General features: G+C 43.5%; 1 protein-coding gene across 1 annotated transcript in view; it reads left to right on the forward strand.

The window, feature by feature from the left end:
* Window positions 1-1,292: 1,292 nt before the first annotated feature.
* The window catches only part of LOC132689032 (ectonucleotide pyrophosphatase/phosphodiesterase family member 7-like), a 28,114-nt gene continuing 10,036 nt past the window's right edge, over window positions 1,293-19,370 (forward strand). Inside the window, exons 1-2 of the mRNA XM_060648431.3 lie at window positions 1,293-1,609; window positions 19,057-19,202. Of these exons, the coding sequence (XP_060504414.2) occupies window positions 1,360-1,609; window positions 19,057-19,202 (396 nt within the window). The 5' untranslated portion in view covers window positions 1,293-1,359. The remainder of the gene's footprint in view (window positions 1,610-19,056; window positions 19,203-19,370) is intronic.

Below are 19,370 nucleotides of genomic sequence, written 5' to 3' on the forward strand. Positions count from 1 at the left end.
TGAAGCCTGCTTCTGATTCTGTCTCTTTCTTTGCCCCTCCCCACCCTTCAAAAATAAATAAAATAAACATTAAAAAATAGTATGCTTTAAAAAAAAGAATAGTATACAAAGCAATTTGTTCCCTTGGGAAATTTAATACACCCCTCCCATGCCCAGCAAACATGTAGCCAAGTATAAAAACTGAAGTTCCAGCCTCACATCTGCTGTAGTACCTTGAAGTGGTTCCATAGTCTGTCTGAACTATTTATGCAGCAGATAATAAGTAAAAACCACCTGATCGATATGTTGTAAAAATTTAGTGGAAAGCAGAGGGTATTCAAACAAATATTCATAGTAGCACTATTCACAATAGCCAAAAGGTGGAAACAACCCAAATGTCAATCAGCTGGTGAGTGGATGTACAAAAAGTGGCATATCCATACAGTAGAACACTAATAAGCCATGAAAAGAATGAAATGTTGATGCATATAACAACATGGATGAACCCTGAAAACATCATGCTCAGTGAGAGAAGCCAAACACAAAAGGTCACATACTTTATGATTCCATGTATGAAATGTCCTGGCAAGGTAAATTCAAGCAGACAAAGAGCAGATTAGTGGTTGCCAAAGACTGATCAAGGGAAGAATGAGGAGTGACTGCTAATGGGTATAGGATTTCCTTTTGATGGGATGAAAAAGTTCTGTAATTAGATAGAGATAATAGCTTTACAACGTTGTGAATGCACCAAATGTCACTGAATTTGTACACTTTCAAATGGTTAAAATGGTGTTATCCTATGTGTATTTAGCCACAGTATTTTTTTTTTTTATTTCTTATGGGGCATTTCTAACTAATAACCTACCTAGGATTTTTTTTAGTTAAATGGAATAGATAATGTATATACAGTTCCTAGTCCTCACAAGCCCTCAATCCATGGTGGCTGCGTTTGTAGTCATAATTCACAATAATTTGTTCTCCCTATAAAAACAGAATATACTGAGCAAAGGAAAGCACCAATCTAATTTGTTCCCCAAATCTTCACAATAGTGGAATTGATATAAAAGTCCAAAATATTTCACATGGTTTGACTTATTTTTATCATGGTAACATATGCATGACATAAAATTTACCATTTTTACCATTTTACAGTGTACAGTTCAGTGGCATTGAATGCATTCACAAGGTTGTACCACCATCACCACCATCCATTTCCAGAACTTTCCATCACGTAAAACATGACATCTTGTTACATTCCAGGTGTTTTGATCCACAGCGGAGCTCAGGCAGAATTATCAATTTGGACTTTGTTCAATCGCAGATAAAAAAGGGAGAAAATGGGAGCCGGACCACAAACTCTGTGATGTTGGTGCTCGCAGCATGACAGGGTTTGGGGTCCTCACGCTGCTGCTGCCCGTCCTGCTGGGCTGGGCCAGCTGCCACCCTGTCCCTGGAAGGAAGAACTTCAACAAGCTGCTGCTGATCTCCTTCGATGGCTTCCGCTGGAACTATGACCAGGATGTGGACACCCCCAACATGGACCGGCTGGCCCAGGAGGGAGTGAAGGCCAAGTACCTCACACCACCCTTCGTGACAATGACGTCCCCGTCTCACTTCACCACCATCTCAGGTAAGCTCCACTCTGCAGCCAATTTGCCAATGCTAGTGGAAGCTCCAGTGTCTGTCATTCCCTGAGATACAGCCCATTCTCAACCAGCTCTCGGGAGACGGAGGCAGTTCATGCAAATGGAAGAAGCACTAGCTAAGAATATTCTGGTTTCTAGAACCCCACTGCTACAGAGCCCCAGTCTGCAGACAGAATCAGGACCACACAGCTGCAGCCTCCCTAGCCCCTGCTCCCTGTTCCCCAGACCCACCCACCCTGCACCTTGCCTTACACACAGTGGCTGGTGATCTTTTCCAAAAGTAAATTATTAGGGGCGCCTGGGTGACTCAGTCATTCAAGCATCTGACTTCAGCTCAAGTCATGATCTCGCAGTTCATGAGTTCGAGCCCCACATGGGTCTCTGTGCTGATGGCTCAGAGCCTAGAGCCTGCTTCAGATTCCCTGTGTGTGTGTGTGTGTGTGTGTGTGTGTGCACGCCCCTCCCCCACTCATGCTCTGTCTCTCTCTCTCTCTCTCTCTCTCTCAAATAAACGTTTAAAAAAATAATGATTTAAAAAAACAAAAGTAAATTATTAAAAGAACTTTATAAAAATAGTAAAACATTAAAGTTTAAAGAGCTCAATTAGATTAGAGGATTCCCTGGCTTATTACTGAAGAGTTGGAGGGACACCAATACTCTTTGAAAAGAATTCAAATTTTGTCTCTCTGTGGCCCAGAAAGTCCCCATGACCTGGCCCCTGATCCACTCTCTCCTATCTTCTCTTATTTCTCTTTCCCTTACACGGTTCTTTCCAGATCACAAAGGTCACCTGCCTGTGCCTCCACCCAGTCCCGACCTCTCTTAGTACCTTTGCCCTTGCCAGTCTCCCCAGCTTACCTAGAACGTGTAGCCCAAGAGGAGGACACAACATTAGACAAGAAAAGATACTAACAGATCTCATTACAACTAGGAAAGTCACTGAGAAGGAAGAGAAGAGTTTCTCCAGAAGAGAGCAAGGGCAAATTGACTTGAAATTGGAAACAGGAAAAGGCTCTCTGAGATGGAGCAGTTGAACTGAGAATTGAAAGAGAGTACAGGAGACAAGAGGAAGGAAAAGCATTCAGGCATAGGGAAGAGCATGTTCCAGATGTCTGTGATAGGAAGGAATGTGGTCATTCCATAATCCCAAATACCAAAATGCAAAGGATTCCACGATAGTAAGAATAACATCAGCATTCTTTTCTCCAACATGGGCCTGAAGCCAGGCATGTGCTAGGTGCTTAGGCTTCAATGTCTCCAATACAACAATACTGCAAAGCAAGTGTTGTCCTCATTCCACAGATGAGAAAATGAAGGCTCAGAGAGGCCAAATAACTCATCAGTCACTTGGCCAGGAAATGGGCAAGGAAGAAGCCAGGCCTGGAACCAGGGTGTCCCTGGCCACGTGGAACTGGTTCTGCCCAGCTCTGAGCCTGGAATCCACAGACCCCTCTTGTGGGGTATGGAATGGTGCCTGGCAGTATGAGCCTCACCCCTATCCAGAAAACCACTCCCTTGGGGTCCAAGGCAGCTCTGGGAGCCTCTGAAATGATACACAAACTGCTAGTACCTTTTTCGGGGAGAGGGTTTTATCGCTTCCATCAGACTCTCAAAGGGGCCCTTGAATCAGAAACTTAAAAAATAAAGCTGAACAACCACTCAGAGGGAGATTTTCCTACATGTAAACTCTTTGAGAGGCAAGTCATTTGGGAACTATTAGTGCCAGGAAGCAGGAACTAAATAGCCCTTTTCTGGAGAAAGAGAATGCTACTTCCCAGTGGCATTAACTTTCTAACACTTAAAAGACCTCCCATGGGCAGATTCTGGGTCCCTGAACACTGAGAATATGATGGGCACAAAATATTATAAGGCATGCCCACCCTTTATTTATTCCCAGAAGATTTTTGATGACAAGATATAAACAGTGAGAGCAAATTTTAAAAATTATAAAATTACTGCACCTCCTCGTCTACATTCATTGCCAGTGGGAAATGGAATTGGGTACAGCTTCAATGGAGGGTAATTTGGCAACACCCAATACAATCAGAATTGCACAAATTTTCTTATTTGGCAATTCCACTTGTAGGACTTTATCCAACAGATATATATCTGCTGGGTGGAAAATGATGCATGATGTACATGCAAAGTTATTCATTGCACTGGCATTTGTAACCACAAGAAAACAGAAACAACCTAACTATTCACCCAGAGGGGAATGGCTAAATAAAATACCAGATACCCATTGAATGGCATAGTCTGTTACCTACAAAAGAAAAATGAGCAAGTTCTTTGTGTCCTCATAGGAAGTTATCTCCAAAATGGATTCAGTGACAAAAGCAAGATGCAAAGAATGTGTGTAGCATGAATATATGTGTTCATATAATATGGATGTGTATATATATGCATACAATTACTTGTAGATGCATAGAGGAAATCTGGATAAATACACAAGAAACTGGCGATACTGGTTCCTCCGAGGAGGGCACAGGGTAGGAGACTGGATTGTACCCCCTGTATAATTTTTAGATCTTGGACCATGTGAAACGTATTGCCTATAAATAACAAAGCATTGTATACAAAATAATCTTTTTAATTCACCCACTGTGGAAAAAACATGTTCCTTTGAACCCTCTTATTTATAACTAGACCTGCCATTTATTGAGCAAGTGAACATTCACTCTGCTTCAACTATAAAACAGGTTTTTCAACATCAGCTCTATTGATATTTGGGACTAGATCATTCTCTGTGCTGGGGTTGGAGGGGCGATATCCGGTGCACTGTGGAATGCTGAGCAGCATCCCTGGTCTGTACACCCACCTGATGTCAGGAGCACCCCTCCTCCCGATATGACAACCTGAAACGTCTCCAGACATTGCCCAATGTCTGCTGTGGGGGCAAATTGGCCCCAGCTGAAAACCCCTGCCTTGAATGGTTGAACCTGCTCATGAATAGGCCAAGCAGGTACCATGATCATCAGATCTTTCAATAATTTTAACGGTGATATGAAGTCAGGACAGTTACCCTCTTTACAGGGCAGAGATATCTGAGGCTCAAAGATGTACAAATCTTTTCTGGGGCAGAGGCAGGATTCAAACTCAGTCCTGGATGGTTCCAGACACTGGTTCCTCAATCCCTACCCTCCAGCATGACTACAGCCCGTCAGTGTCTTTGATTCTAAGTAATCTTTCCAAACCCCTCTGAATGTTGTCCATCCCCAGAGCTTCCAGGAAACGAGTATATATCCTGAGTATGTTGTATTAATGAAACAGAGACCACCCCAGACCCAGCAAAACCCTCAGCATTTGTCTCCATGAGCTGAGCTCAAGCCGACCTCTGTCTGACTCCAGTGTGCGCAAGAATTATCCGTAATAGAAAAAATAATGGTTAAAATGTGTGCTGCCAGCACCCAAAGACCTCATCAGATTCTAGGGTACAGACCTGACACAAACTATGATAAAGGGGGCTCTCCTAGCTCAACGACTAATTAACTTGTGTTCTTACGAACACCTCTGGGCAATTTAACAGAAGAGAGGTGATGAAGAAGAGCCTGTTGCACTGCTTCACATCCTAGCTCCAACACAGGCTCAGGTCTGAGAAGCCATGTGGCCACCTCCCTGAGCTTCCCAGACAGAGTTCAAGGAGCAGGGGCCAGGTGGTCCCAGGCCAGGAGAAGCCATGCCCCAGGCACAAGGACCCATGAGCAAGCTTCCCTAAGATAGCTGACTCAGCTGCCGAAGGTCAGAACCCTGGGCCCCCCAGAGAATCTGCTGCCCAGATATGGGCAGCAGGGCCTCCTCATACCTGGGGGCTGTCAGATGTGTGGGTATCTCAGCCCTCACCCCAGAACCAGAGTCACATGACCCTCATCAGTTTTCCCTGCTGCTGGTAAAGAAAGTCCTCCTGGAGAGTTTTTAAGGGGGCCTCCAACGTATTCATTCTTCCACTCAACAATTATTTTAGCATCTCTGTTGGGCCTGGCAGTGGGAACAATGGCCAACTATACACTTAAGTGACTCCAAGGTCTTGCCACTTCCTAGGACTTGTCCCAAGACACAGGCTCATGTCCCCTCTGTTTCCAGATCCCACAGATCTATTCAGGTGTTGTTTCCTTTTCTCTGCAGCTCTGCCAGGGAGAAAGATGAAGAGCCCCTTTCTTGTGGATCCTTCTGCCTCTGTGTTTCCTTTCACTGACAGCTCGGGGAATCAGACAGAGAGATGTGTTCTCACCTGGCTGTGTCCCCCCCATAAGCCTTTTACTGCACCACAGCTCCTCTATGGCTACCATAAGGGGCAGAGCTTAAGAGGAATACCCACTTTCCATGCTTTCTCCAATAGCATCCTCTCCTTGAAGCAGGAAGGGCAGAAGTCCTGAGCAAAAGACTCAAGGAAAGAAGATTTCTTGAAAACTGGCTACTAATTCAAAATATCCTACTTCATCACCTCTACACTCAAAAAAATCTTTGCATCTTTACAAAGAATGTAAATTTTTCCTCCAAGTACAGGCTCCCCCAGCACCATCTACAAGACGGGGAAGTAGAGCCCCTGTCTAGGATTTAAGCTCCCAAGTGCAAAGCAAGCCTTGGCTCTAGAGGAAACATTCTCCCTCCAGCTCCCCAAAGACGGGCACTGGGTAGGCCTGCACATTAATCAAGCTCAGCCCCTCCCCCAGTGAATGGGCCATTACTTCCTCCAACATAGTTTTCTTCTTCCCATCTGGCTTCATAACCCCCACCCCCAAACTCCATGCCACACACACACACACACACACACACACACACACACACACACACACACAGGGGAACTTGGCCACAGGACCTGGAAGTTTCTTAAAATAGAATGATGTATTACTTTTCTCTGGCTGCAAAACAAATTACCACAAACTTAACAGTTTAGTACAACACCCATGTATTATCTCTCAGTATCCATGGGAAAGGAGTCAGCACCAGTGAGCTGGAGCCTCTGCTCAGTGTCTCACAAAGTCACAATCAAGGTGTCAGCTAGGATGGGGTCCCAAGCTCTCATGGCTGTTAGAAGAATCCATTTCCCTGCAACTGTAGAATTCATGGCAACTTGCTCCTTTGAGGCCACAGGAGAGGGTCTCTCTGCTCTAGATCCTATTTTAAGAGCTCACCTAATAAAGTCAGACCCACGCTGGATAATCTCCCTTTTGATTAACTCAAAATGAACTGATAAGGATTCAAAGGATCTGCAAAATCTCAACTTCTCCATGTTCTGTTGGTTAGAAGCAAGCCACAGGTCTCACCTATGTTCAAGGGAAAAGAATTATACCAGGCATATATATCAGGGGACAAGAACCTTGAGAACCATTTTGGAATTCTGCCTAGCACAAACAGGTCCCTGACGGGGCTTAGATAAACAGTAGGTGAGCATCAGTCTTTGTGTAAAGGCAAAAGTTAACAGGATCATGCCCCAGAGTGAAGCTCCAGAAAGCCCGCAGAATTATGGCTAACCCCTGAACCCCAAGGGTTGATGTCAGAGGGGCAATAAATGTCCATGGAGGCTGGGCTGTCCAATCATAGTGTGTCACCACATCACTATTAGACTTTCTGTTGCTTAGGCAAAAATGAGGAGGAGGAGGACAAAGAGGAGGAGGAGAAGAAGTTGGGGGAGAATTATTAATTGAAAGTATTTATAGTCATTTCCTAGGGCTGCCATAACAAAGTACCACAGTTTACTTAACAGTACTGGGCAGTTTAAAGCAACAGAAAATTATGAAGTGCCTGGTTGGCTCAGTTGGTAGAACATGTGACTCTCCATCTCAGGGTTGTGAGTTCAAGCCCCATGTTGGGTGTAGGGATTGCTTAAAGATTTTTTTTAATCTTAGAAAAAAAACCCAGAAATTTATTGTTTCACACTTGTGGAGTCCAGAAGTTGGAAATCAAGGTGTTAATGGAGCTGTATGCCCTCTCAAATCCACAGGGAATCCTTCCTGTCTCTTCCTCACTTCTTGTAGTTTGTTGGCAATCTCTGGCATTCATTGGCTTGTAGATGCCACAGTCCCATCCTCCATCCAATCCACAGATTGGATTCCCTGTGTCTCTGTTTTCATATAGTCATCTTCTTGTAAGGGAACAAGTCATTTGGATTAGGGGCCCACCCCACTGGAGCATGACCTCATCTCTGTAGTGGACCTATTTCCAAATAAGGTCCCATTCTGAGCATCTAAGCTTAGGACTTCAACATCTTTTTTGAGAAACAGTTCAACCGATAATAGTACCGTAAGACATAATTAATTGATAACTACAGGCATTAGTAATCCAGATCCTCATATTATGTCATCACAATGATCTATCTCCCTCCTTTTCCCTCTCCCTCTCTTTCTCTCTGTCTCTCTCTAAGAGTGACCACAAAATTCCCAAGGCTGGCTCTCATTGGACCAATTTACTTCTCAGAACCAATCGCTATGGCCCGGGGGAGAGTGGAACAATGCTGAACACCCAAGCTGAGACTACGTGTCCACCCCCAGTTTGGGGTTAAGGAGGTGGCAAGCCTCACACAAACCAGGTAGACTGCAAGTCAGGGGCTGGTGGGTTCCCAGTGGAAAGTCAAGGACTGTTATCAGAGAAAAGACCAACAGAGGAAGAACTGGCAGGAAGTGCTGAGGTCTACCACGCCAGCCTGGGGCTGACGATGTAGGGATGGGGGTGTACAGTCCAGTGGCCCAGTACTCAGTCCCAAGAAATCACAGCCTCAGCTATGGGGCACCCCGTGGATACAGTACCCACACCTGCAAACAGCCACATCCCAGCATGGTCCCCCCAGTCTCCCTGAACTGTCCCAATTCCCCTCAGATCTCACTGAAATGAAAAGCCATTCTCTGAGGGTTAGAAGCTCATTCTGCTAGTTTAAATCACCCAATTCCTTCTCCCTCTCCAGAAGCCTGTACTTACTGCTCCATCACTGGTAATGACAGTGAACATTTCTGCAATCTCAGTTTTTATTGCAAAGTGATTGAAGACCAGTGAGAATAAGTTATGCTGCTGAAACTAAGGAAATCCCGCCAAGCAAGTGGTGGGTGGATAGGAAGTCTTATGGCAGCAGCATATATTTTCTCCCCCAAGGAACCTACTGAAAATAAGAAGCTATCACCACCATGTTTCAGACAAAGGCTATAGAAAATGTAAGCTGTGATATTATAATTTAACAATTTTAAATCTAGTCAAATAGATATGGATCAGAGGTGAAAGGGGGATGCTCGTAAGGAGATGATGGTGGAGGATAATAACAGTGAGGTCCTCTCTGCTCTTCATTTCCTCCTTTCTTGGAAGGACACTCGATGGTAGGCTCAAGGTCCCTATCAGTCAGAAATTAAGCTTCTCCCAATTCCAGAACCCCGCCAGAACAACTCCAAAATCAGAACCACCACTTGTAACCATGTAGACGGTGTACAGCACAATTCTGGGAAGAACTGTTTTCATGAATGCTATGTGGGTGGTGCCCCCTGGAGGTGGGCAGGGCACAATTTGCACAAATGATCAGTTACTTACATTCTATCCCAAAATCAACCTATAAGAGGTAAAAAGTCCTCATAGATGTCGTAACCAGTCATGAATCCACCTCTCCTTCTGCCTGAAACAAGAGCAAAAGAAGCATGGCCAAATGTATTTAGATGATCTTTAAGACTAGAGCAGGGTTCTCAATGTCCCACCACTGACATTTTAGGCCAAATCATTCTTTGTCTTTGGGGGGGGCTGTCTTGTGTGTTGTAGAATGTTTAGAAGCATCCCTGGCTTCTACTCACTAGATGCTAGCAACATCCCTCCCCTCTCCCAGTTGTGACAACCGAAAATGTCTCCAAGACATTGCAAATGTTCCTTGGGGGGCAAAATCACCCCCTACTTGAGAACCCTTGAACTAGAGGTATAATACACAAATCACATATAAATCAGAGGGCCAAAGGTCACCCATGTGACACTCTATCCAGTGAAAAAAAAATAGAGTCTGAAAGAGGTAAGAGAGGTAGGGAAAGGAAAAGGAAATTAAATCCCTGCTGCTGGTTAACAGTACAAGCCCAGCAGATGTTGTTGGAAACCTAGTTAGAAGATGTAAACCTTTTAATCAGCTCCCATCCTTCTCCCCCAGAAACCACTCTCCACTGAAAAAGTCCTGGAAGTCAACAAAGCCCCAAACACAGATGAAACAAAGAAAACCACAGATAGAGACAGAAAAGACATGTTTCCAACACTAATCATTTCCACAAGGAACGAAAAGTAGAGAAATAAGAAAATATTTCTTATTATTAAGAAAATAAATAAGAAAAGAAAATAATTGAAAATAAGGAAGGCTGGAAAACCAGGGTATTCCCTAACTTTTCAGTACACTAATTTCTAAAGTTAGTGTAGAAAAAGCAGAGAAAATTGCACAAGGAACCCCCTATACCCATCACCGAACTGTAAGAATTTTTCCACATTTTGCCAATCCTGTTCCATTGTCTCCACTCAATGGACTTTTCTTTCTTCTTTTCTGCCTGCCTGCCTTTCTTTCTGGAAACTTTTTTTTTTTTAATGTTTATTTTTTGAGAGAGAGAGAGAGAGTGAGAGCATGCTCAAGTTGGGGAGGGGCAAAGGGAGAGGAGGACAAAGGATCTGAAGCGGGCTCTGCACTGACAGCAGTGAGCCCCATGCGGGGCTCAAACTCGTAAACCATGAGATCATGACCTGAGCTGAAGTTCGATGCTCAAGTGACTGAGCCACCCAGGCACATCATGGAACCTTTTTTTTTTTTTAAGTTTATTTATTTATTTTGAGATGGAGCATGAACGATGGAGGGGGGCAGAGAGGGAGGGAGAGAAGAGAATCCCAAGCAGTTTCGGCACTGTCAGCACAGAGCCCAATGCAGGTTATGTGAGATCATGACCCAAGCTGAAGTCAGACACCTAACCGACTGAGCCACCCAGGTGTCCCCTTTCTGGAACCTTGTAAAGCAAATTCCAGACATTATGCCATGTCATCTATACCACATCAGTGTAAATTTCTAACCAAAGAATTTGATTTGGTTTTGTTTTTATATAACCTCCACACCATAATTAACATGAAGAAACTAGGACTCTTCCAGGTAGAGAAAAGATCTAATTGCCACCTTAGAGATTCTCCTATTAGTGCTTCTCAAATTTGAATATGTATATGAATCACCTGGGGATCTGGTTAAAATGCCGATTCCAGTTCAAAGGATCTGAAGTGGGGCCATTCCAAGAAGCTCCCAAGTAATGCTGATGCTTCAGGTCTATGGATTACACATGAGAACGTGTCAGCCCAAAACACCACAGCAACTGAGAAAAAAAATCATGACTGCTCTGGATTCCAAGGTCTTGAGTGAGAAAAGCTGGAACCACTTGAGGGTAACAGCACAGGTGTATTAGTTTCCTATGGCTGCTGTAACAAAGTACCATAAGCTGGGTGGCTTAAAGCAACTGAAAGTCCAGAGACCAGAAGCCCAAAATAAAGTATCAGTGGGCCATGCTCCCTCCAGAGGTTCAAGGGGAGAATCTTTCCTTCCCACTTTGTCTTCTAGCGGCTACCAGCATTCCTTGATTTGTAGCCACATCATTCCAATATCTGCCTCCATGATCATGTTGTCTCCTTTCTCCTTTTCCATCTGAGTCCTCTCCTCTTCTGCCTCTTGTAAGGATATTTATCTTTGGATTTAAAGTCAACATGGATAATCCAGGATCATCTCATGTCAAAATCCTTAATTACAACTATGAAGACCTAGTTTCCAAATAAGGCAACATTCACAGGTTCTGAGAATAAGAATATGGACATATAAATGGGGGGGGGGGGGTGCCAGTGGGCACCATTCAGTCCACTATAGTGGTAAGAGGAGAAAATAAAGTGAGAAAAAAAAATACAGCAGAGAGATCCCATTTCCGTCACAGTGGCTAGTAAGGCAGGTCAAGGGTAGAACTGTGTGTTAACAGAGTTTCCAGATGGAACTCAAGAAGCCGTCTACTTCCAGCTACTCAAAGAGAGAACGTTTCTGCTTTTGACAGCAGATAAAGGAAGAGGTATAGAGTGTGAAAGACCATTCTCTGTTGGCCTAGTTCCTAAGGAATTGTGCCTCTGCCTTAGGGCCATTCTCAAGTCTTGTTCAAGGATAAAATGATTTATTGATGACCATAATTAAAAAGCAATGTCAAAAAGAAGCAGCATCAGCATTTTTCATTCGCACTTACACATGAGCAAGAGTGGTTTAGTAAAATGGGCATGCTAGGGTTTTATATTCTCTGTCCAGACAAGGGCTGCCATCATGAGTGCTAGTGTTGGGGACAAGCCTCAGTTCTATAGCAGGAATTGATAAGGTTTTAAATTTTGATTGGTTCACCTGTTCTCATTTCAAGTACTTTTGTTATGGGTCCAGTGTATTATCAATGGGTGGTACCCTGGGTGTGCACACTTGGGTGAGTGTGGTTTTCAGCATCAGTGGAGGCTGCTTTCCCATCAGTGTCTTGGCTGTGGTTCTGAATGAGCTTGTTAGCTTGAGAATGGAATATTGGGTGGATTTGAGGTGGTGAGTTGACCTGATTTGGCAACAATTCTTCCTGACTTCATACTAGCTGGTTAACAAGACATTTTCTTCTTTGGTTTTGGGAATATGAAATTAATGAATCACAAATCGGGAGGAAAATGAAGATATGCTTATAGTTTATATAGTAGATTAGTTTAAAGGAATTAGTGAATAACACAAGCAGTTTCTCAGCATTAAAGTGTGTCTACACCCAGATGGACTATCTGTAAATATACACTGTTCCACCTGAAAATTAGTAGATAGGAACAGAGCAAATGTTTGGGGCGGGGGGAGAGGAATGCCCTTATTGAGTTATTAAGTTATGGCATGGTTTATTTTAATCCCACTAAAATATCTTTTTTCCCAAATTGACTTTGGATTAAATCGGGTTCTGCTTCCTACTTGTTCAGAGCATACCTGGCCATCTGCAAATGGGGCAGAAGTAAGAGGGAGTTTTTTCAATTAAACTCAACAAACATTTGTTGAATGCCTACTAAGGGTAAAGCCCTATGCTTTGTGCCAGGTTGATACCAAAATAAATGAGCACAGCCCTACTCTTAGGAAGCTTTTAAACTAATGGAGAAAACATATTTAGAGGTAATCACCTGAAATTCAAGAGGAAATGAGATGAATGCTGAATGCAAAGTATAAGCAGGATGGAATGGCATTAATGCCATGTGTGCCCAGTTCCAATGACACTCCCTGACAGCCAACGGCAATACTGCACAGATACCCATTTCTTGTATGATCTGAAGGCCCATGAAGGTTTGAGCCTTGGCAGATCTAGTATAGGTCTAAAGTCTACGTCTGGTCTAGTCCTGATCTTAGGAGTGGTTTTCATCCATCACAAGCCAAGGAATAGCCTAAAACACTGGCAAAAAACTGAAAAAATTACAGCTTCTAGAGCAGGGCTTCTGCTCTAGAACAATAAGCCAGTCACAACAATTTTGTTGTTTGTTATTGTTCACAACAATAAGCCTGTCGTGAACCATCTCGACCATTTTGTCATTATAATCAAAAAAGGAAAGATTTTCAGCAGTCTTACCGGGTAGATGCCTGACCCTATCTTAGTTCAAACTATGGAACTAAACTCTCAAGCCATCTAACAATGGCCAAAATAGTGATCTGTCCACAACAACAGAACAGAACAACAGTGCTCACTTCTTTCCCAAGGCATATCATGTAAGTTTAGGTCATTAACAAATAAGAACTAGGCAAACTTGAGCTACCTAATCCTTGAAGGGAGGTAACTGACGATGGTTACAACTCGAGCAGGGTATTATAAAACCACCACTATCTACTTTTGCCCAAGCAGTGAACTGCTTAGTTTTAATAGTTAAAAATCATGGCAAATACAGCTGACACTTGAACAACATGGGGGTTAGTAGTGGTGAACCCACACACAGTCAAAAGCCCACATAGAACTTTTGAATCCCCCAAAATTTAAAAACTAATAACCTAATATTTACCAGAAGCCTTACTGATAACTTAGTAAATTAGCACATATTTTATATGTTATATGTATTATAATCTATATTCTCACAATAAAAGAAAATGTTGTTAAGAAGGTCATAAGGAGGGGCGCCTGGGTGGCTCAGTCGGCTAAGCGTCCGACTTCAGCTCAGGTCACGATCTCGCGGTCCGTGAGTTCGAGCCCTGCGTCGGGCTCTGTGCTGACAGCTCAGAGCCTGGAGCCTGTTTCAGATTCTGTGTCTCCCTCTCTCTGACCCTCCCCTGTTCATGCTCTGTCTCTCCCTGTCTCAAAAATAAATAAAACATTTAAAAAAATTTTTAAGAAGGTCATAAGGAAGAGAAAATACATTTATAGTACTGTACTGTATTTGTCAAAAACAATCTGGCATGTAAATGGACCTGCACAATGCAAGCCCATGTTGCTCAAGGATGGACTGCATTTACTCTCACCTGCCACCAGGCTCCAGTGTCACCTCCTCTGTGCAGCCTTCCCTGATACCCTCTTTTCTGTGTTCCCACTGCACTTTGTTCAGCATCTATTGGAGCACTGATCTCCAGCTATGTCAGTAAAATACAGAAATCCTTTCACACTAGCTCAAGGGAGAGGACCACCTTGCAAGACTCTAACAGGCAAACTTGGGCAGGGAACCAAATGAGGGATAATTAGGAAAAATGGAAAATGGAGTTAGAGAAACCAGATCCCACTTTTCTGGCTCTCAGAAACCCAGTGGTCCCTATTTTTTTTTATTTTTTTCAACATAATTCATTGTCAGGTTGGCTAACATACAGTGTGTACAGTGTGCTCTTGGTTTTTGGGGATAGATTCTCATGATTCATTACTTACATACAACACCCAGTGCTCATCCCAACAAGTGCCCTCCTCAATGCCCATCCCCTATTTACCCCTCTCCCCTGCCCCCCCATCAACCCTATCCAAAATCTGTAAAGAACTTACCAAATTCAACACCTGAAAAACAAATCACCCAGTGAAGAAATGGGCAGAAGACATGAATAGACACTTTTCCAAAGAAGACATCCAGAAACCCAGTGCTCCTTCTAATCAGCCCCAGGAACTCTCTTATCTCTACTTCTCTCACTCACAACCAGCTTTCTCTTTTTGCTCATGACCTATCATGGTAGGCTACTGGGAGCCCACCACCAGCTGATTAGTTACTGCATCTCTTGGTTTAAGTCTTGAGAGAGAATTGGGTTTCTCGCCAGCCAAATGAATGTAGGGAGGAGACATCACATGGTACAAATATGGTACCTAGACCTGCCTCTCGGCAGGGCCTGTAAGTTGGGGAATCCTAAGACTGAGTGACTGTGAGCATTGCAGGCACCCCCAGAACATGCTCTCTTATTAACTCTCTCCCCTGGTCCCTAGATTATGAACACCATGGGACAATGGAGGATAGTACTTGGGTCAAAATGTTTGAAGGGGAGGGTTTGGATCAAATGCTGGATTTGATGTTTCTCTAAATTCACCTTGCAAGTATTTGAGAAATAAATAAATGTCAGTCTCTGAGAATCAAGAGAAAGGAGTCAAATCTAGCTGGGTTCGTTCCCACACCTGAAATGCTTGGCTGGGAGAATTTACCTGCATCTTGCCATAACTGGTATGGTGTGGGAGTATGCATTGTACCCTGATTAAAGCATAATTAGCAAGCAGCAGGATTAACGCTCTCTGAGAGAGCTCATCCTACTTCCTGTTTAACTTGCATAATTACCCACATCACAGACACTGAAATGACATGGATAATAGACTCTCAGAATGGATAAAGCCAGAGAGGACCTTGGAAATCATTAATCCTCTCATTTTATGAAGGTGGAAAATGAAGCCCAAGGGAAGAACAAGTGCTTTCAAGAGCCAAGACCAAACCCAGGTGTCCCACTCCTGAAAGCAGCCCCGCTTCTGTAGCATCATACTGCAGTGAGGGCAGCATCACCCAACCCAAGTGAAACCAGTTCCTTTGCAGCTACTGGAACTCCAGGCATGGCCAACACTGTTGCCTTCACGCAGCTTTCCCAGCCCAGTCCCTGATTGTCTCCAGAGTACAAAATGCAATTTTAGTAAAACTGATTGCTGCTCCCTACAACTGTTCATTTCTTAGCTTTCCCCCCACCTCCCCATCTTGTTCTGCCCACATTCCAGAACAGGGCCTTAACCATGATAAAGAGGCTTGAGCAGCAGGAAGGAGGAACCGAAGGGGCAATGGAAATTCCTGCTGGGTCATTAGTGGTCCCCAGCCACTGGCTGGATTTAGAACATACCTTTAAGTGTCAGGGTGGAAATAACACAAACACCATGGAGACAGTTCCCTTTTTGCAATTACTGGGACTAGCCATGCCACAAAATGGAAGGGTCATGCTCCCTGAACTCATTTTAGATTAGTTGTTTGAAACTTGGGTAACATCTCTTTGAGGGGAAAAGGGATTCTATGATGGGTTCCCAGGCTAGTCTATTTAACTGATACTATAATTGACCTCTTGGTCCCAGAGCCTGGAAACCAGAATCATTAAGGTCCAGGGAGGGGAAGTTTCCATGTCCATGGTGTCCTTTGCTTCCTCCTATCCCTCCTCCAAATCCTCCCAATGTCTCTGAGCCCCCAGGCTTCCCCAGATACTGGAATACTCCAGGTTTTGACAGCTGCCAGCCTTCCCTTTGGTCTCTTAGGGAAGCTGCTATCAACCCAGATTTTGGAGTAATGGGTAATCTGCTAGAACTAATCCACATACATGTGTGAATGACTAACAGTCCCTGAACCAGTGGCTCTGACATGTCAGTTGGCTAAGAAAATGCAAACTCGCAGATCCAACCCTAGATGTGTGGATTGAGCAAGGGCTAGATTGGAGAACAGAGAATTTGTGTTTTTTAACAGTAGTTCAACTGATTCTAATGTTGGTGGTATAGATACCATGGATAAATACTGGAACAGGTGAAGTGGCAGGCATTTATAATTCCATGGTGATTTGCTCTTTACTGGGCAGGAAGAGTCACACAGAACAGAATCCAGGATTTGCAGGTAAAAAAGATAAAGACAAAAGCAAGCTACTACCTGGGTGAATTATCTCTGTGCTTCCATTTCATCTGCTGTGATATGACATGGCTCAACCATGAGAAAACTTGGACACTACAACAAGGAGAGGATTTGTTGTAGATTTCAAAAAAGGAAAAGTTCTTGTCCATTTGGCCCCCATCTACCCATAACAAAGTACCCTCACTTGTGGTATTCAACCCCCCTCGTGACATACAGTATCACGGGGAGATTAAAAGCCCAGGTTGTAATGCTCAACACCTTAAGTCATTCAGTAAATGCACAGCAAACCCAATGAGATACCCCTGCATATCCACTCGGTTGACCGTAATCAAAAAAAAGAAGAAACAAGTATTGGTGAGGATGCAGAGAATTCGGAACTCCTGGACATCACTAGTGGATATGTAAAATTGTACAGCCACTATGGAAAATGGTTTGGCAATTCCTCAAAAAGTTAAACATAGAGTCACCATATGACCCACCAATTCTACTCTGAAGTATATACCCAAAAGAATTGAAAGCAGGGACTCAAACAGATACTTATACATGAATGTTCATAGCAGCATTATTCGCAGTAGCCAAACAACCTAGAAACAACCTAAATGTCCACTAATAGATGGATAAACACATTCTGGTCTATTCATACAACAGAATATTATTCAGCCATTAAAAGGAATGAAGTACAGATATATGCTACAACATGGATGGAAAACATGAGACTAAGTAAAAGAAACCAGACACAAAAAGTCACATATTGTGAGATTTCACTTCTATGAAATGTCCAGAATACCTAAATTTATAGAGACAGAAAGCAGATTAACGGCCAGTAGCAGGTAGGGGAATGGAGAACTGGGGAATGACTGCTAATGGGTACAGTCTCCTTTTGCAGTGATGAAAATACCTTGGGACTAGAAAGAGGTGATTATTGCACAACATTGTGACTATAATAAGTGCCACTGAATTGTACACTTTAAAATGTTAATGGTTATTTTTATGTTTTGCAAATTTTACCTACTAAAAAAAAAAAGCGGGGTGTAACCAAACCTCCTGGGTTCAAAGCCCAGTACTGCTACATGATCTTGAGCAAACTCTGTGCCTGATTCCTGTAAAGTGGAAAATCTCTAAAGACAGGACAATAAATATGTGCCATGATTTCATCACACAAACCCTACCCACTATTATTCAGGCAAACCAAGGCCAGGCAGGTTAGGGGCTTGTTCAAGTTCACATAACAGGGTCAGAAGTTAACTCAGAGCTGGTACCCAGCTCTTTTTGGACTCTAAGTCCATGCTCTTCCCCTGTTGACCATCCAATTTGATCCCTCACCAGGAACCTTGATACCAAGACCCCAGTCCCTGACAGCAGTGCAACTTTTTTCCAGTGATTCCAAGCATGGTGTACCTACAAGGCAGAAATGATAAAGCAACAAGTATTTTTGCTTCTTCCCAGCTGAAAGCCTTGGCCATCCTAAGAGGACTTTACCCACCAGGAGCTTGGCTACGACTGAGCCAGTGGAGAATTTTCCCCTCTCGATTCCCGTGACCATCAAGTTCTAGTCACAGAATGTCCTGTCTTGATTTACCTTGAAAATAGGAGAAATCATCACTATCTTATTGCAATCAGTAGGGTCACCCAGAGGAATCTCTTCCAGAATGTGGGGGAGTGGACACTCAGCTGTTCCCTGGGTCTTTTGGTTAAGTCTTTAGACTACTCCCCAGTATGCACTCTCCTTTTCCCCAGTACAGTGTAAGACCACAGGTACTTTCTATATCTGGTTCAATTCTTATGTTTTCAAGAATAATCTAGCTTACTCACATTCCCCAAAATCCACTTTCCTTCTTTAAGTAGAGAGAAATAAGTCTATACCCATCTATGTCTAGAAATCTTTCTTGATTCCATTGTTTTCCTCAAACAGCACAGCCAATGGGAGTCCTAGGAAAAACCCTAGGATATTTGCCAAGAATTGGGCCCACTGGATATTCAATATTGAATCAGACCATCACAAGCAGAAGATAAGGAATATCACCCCACAGGATATATCCAAATCCCAGGCTCTTGCCTTCTGGACACAGAATAACCTAAGTAACCTGGCCTCCCTAAGCCTTCCCTCCTCGCCCATCAGTTTCCACAGCCCACCCCAGCTTCCTCCAGGACTGTTCCAGGCAACAGATCCAATCTGGCAGGTGTGAGATTCTATTAGCCCTTTCATTATGGCTACCAATGTTTGCACCTCCAGAAAACCAAATCTAAAGCCCCAGGGTGGCCACCCAGAGTGACAGTCCCCCAGAAGAAGTAGGCCAACCAGAAGGATATTGGAGGAGGTCTTAAGATCACTTTGACACCGCTGGCAGTATCCATTCATAGAACTTATCAGTACCTTCCCTCCTTCATTCCCAAGGTCGCTGGATTGAAGATCATGGAGTCATTCACAACATGATGTTTAACACAGAGACACACTGGAAGTACTCCTTCAAGACCACACAGAATAAGACTGAATGGTGGGACAATGGTGTTCTCCCCCTCTGGATCACAGCCCAGAGACAGGTACTTTCAGAAACCCTGGGTTGGCTTCCAGGGACATTGCATCACATTCCTAAGCATGTGGGACGGGGGTTAGAAGCTATGACCTCGAGTAAGTGACTTAACTTCTCTAAGCATGTTTCCCTAAATGTGTAATGGGAATAATGATGATGTGCTTATTTAATAGATTTT

The sequence above is a fragment of the Panthera onca genome, chromosome E3 (genome assembly GCF_046562875.1).
Source record: "Panthera onca isolate mPanOnc1 chromosome E3, mPanOnc1 haplotype 2, whole genome shotgun sequence".
In the NCBI taxonomy this organism is placed as follows: Eukaryota; Metazoa; Chordata; class Mammalia; order Carnivora; family Felidae; genus Panthera; species Panthera onca.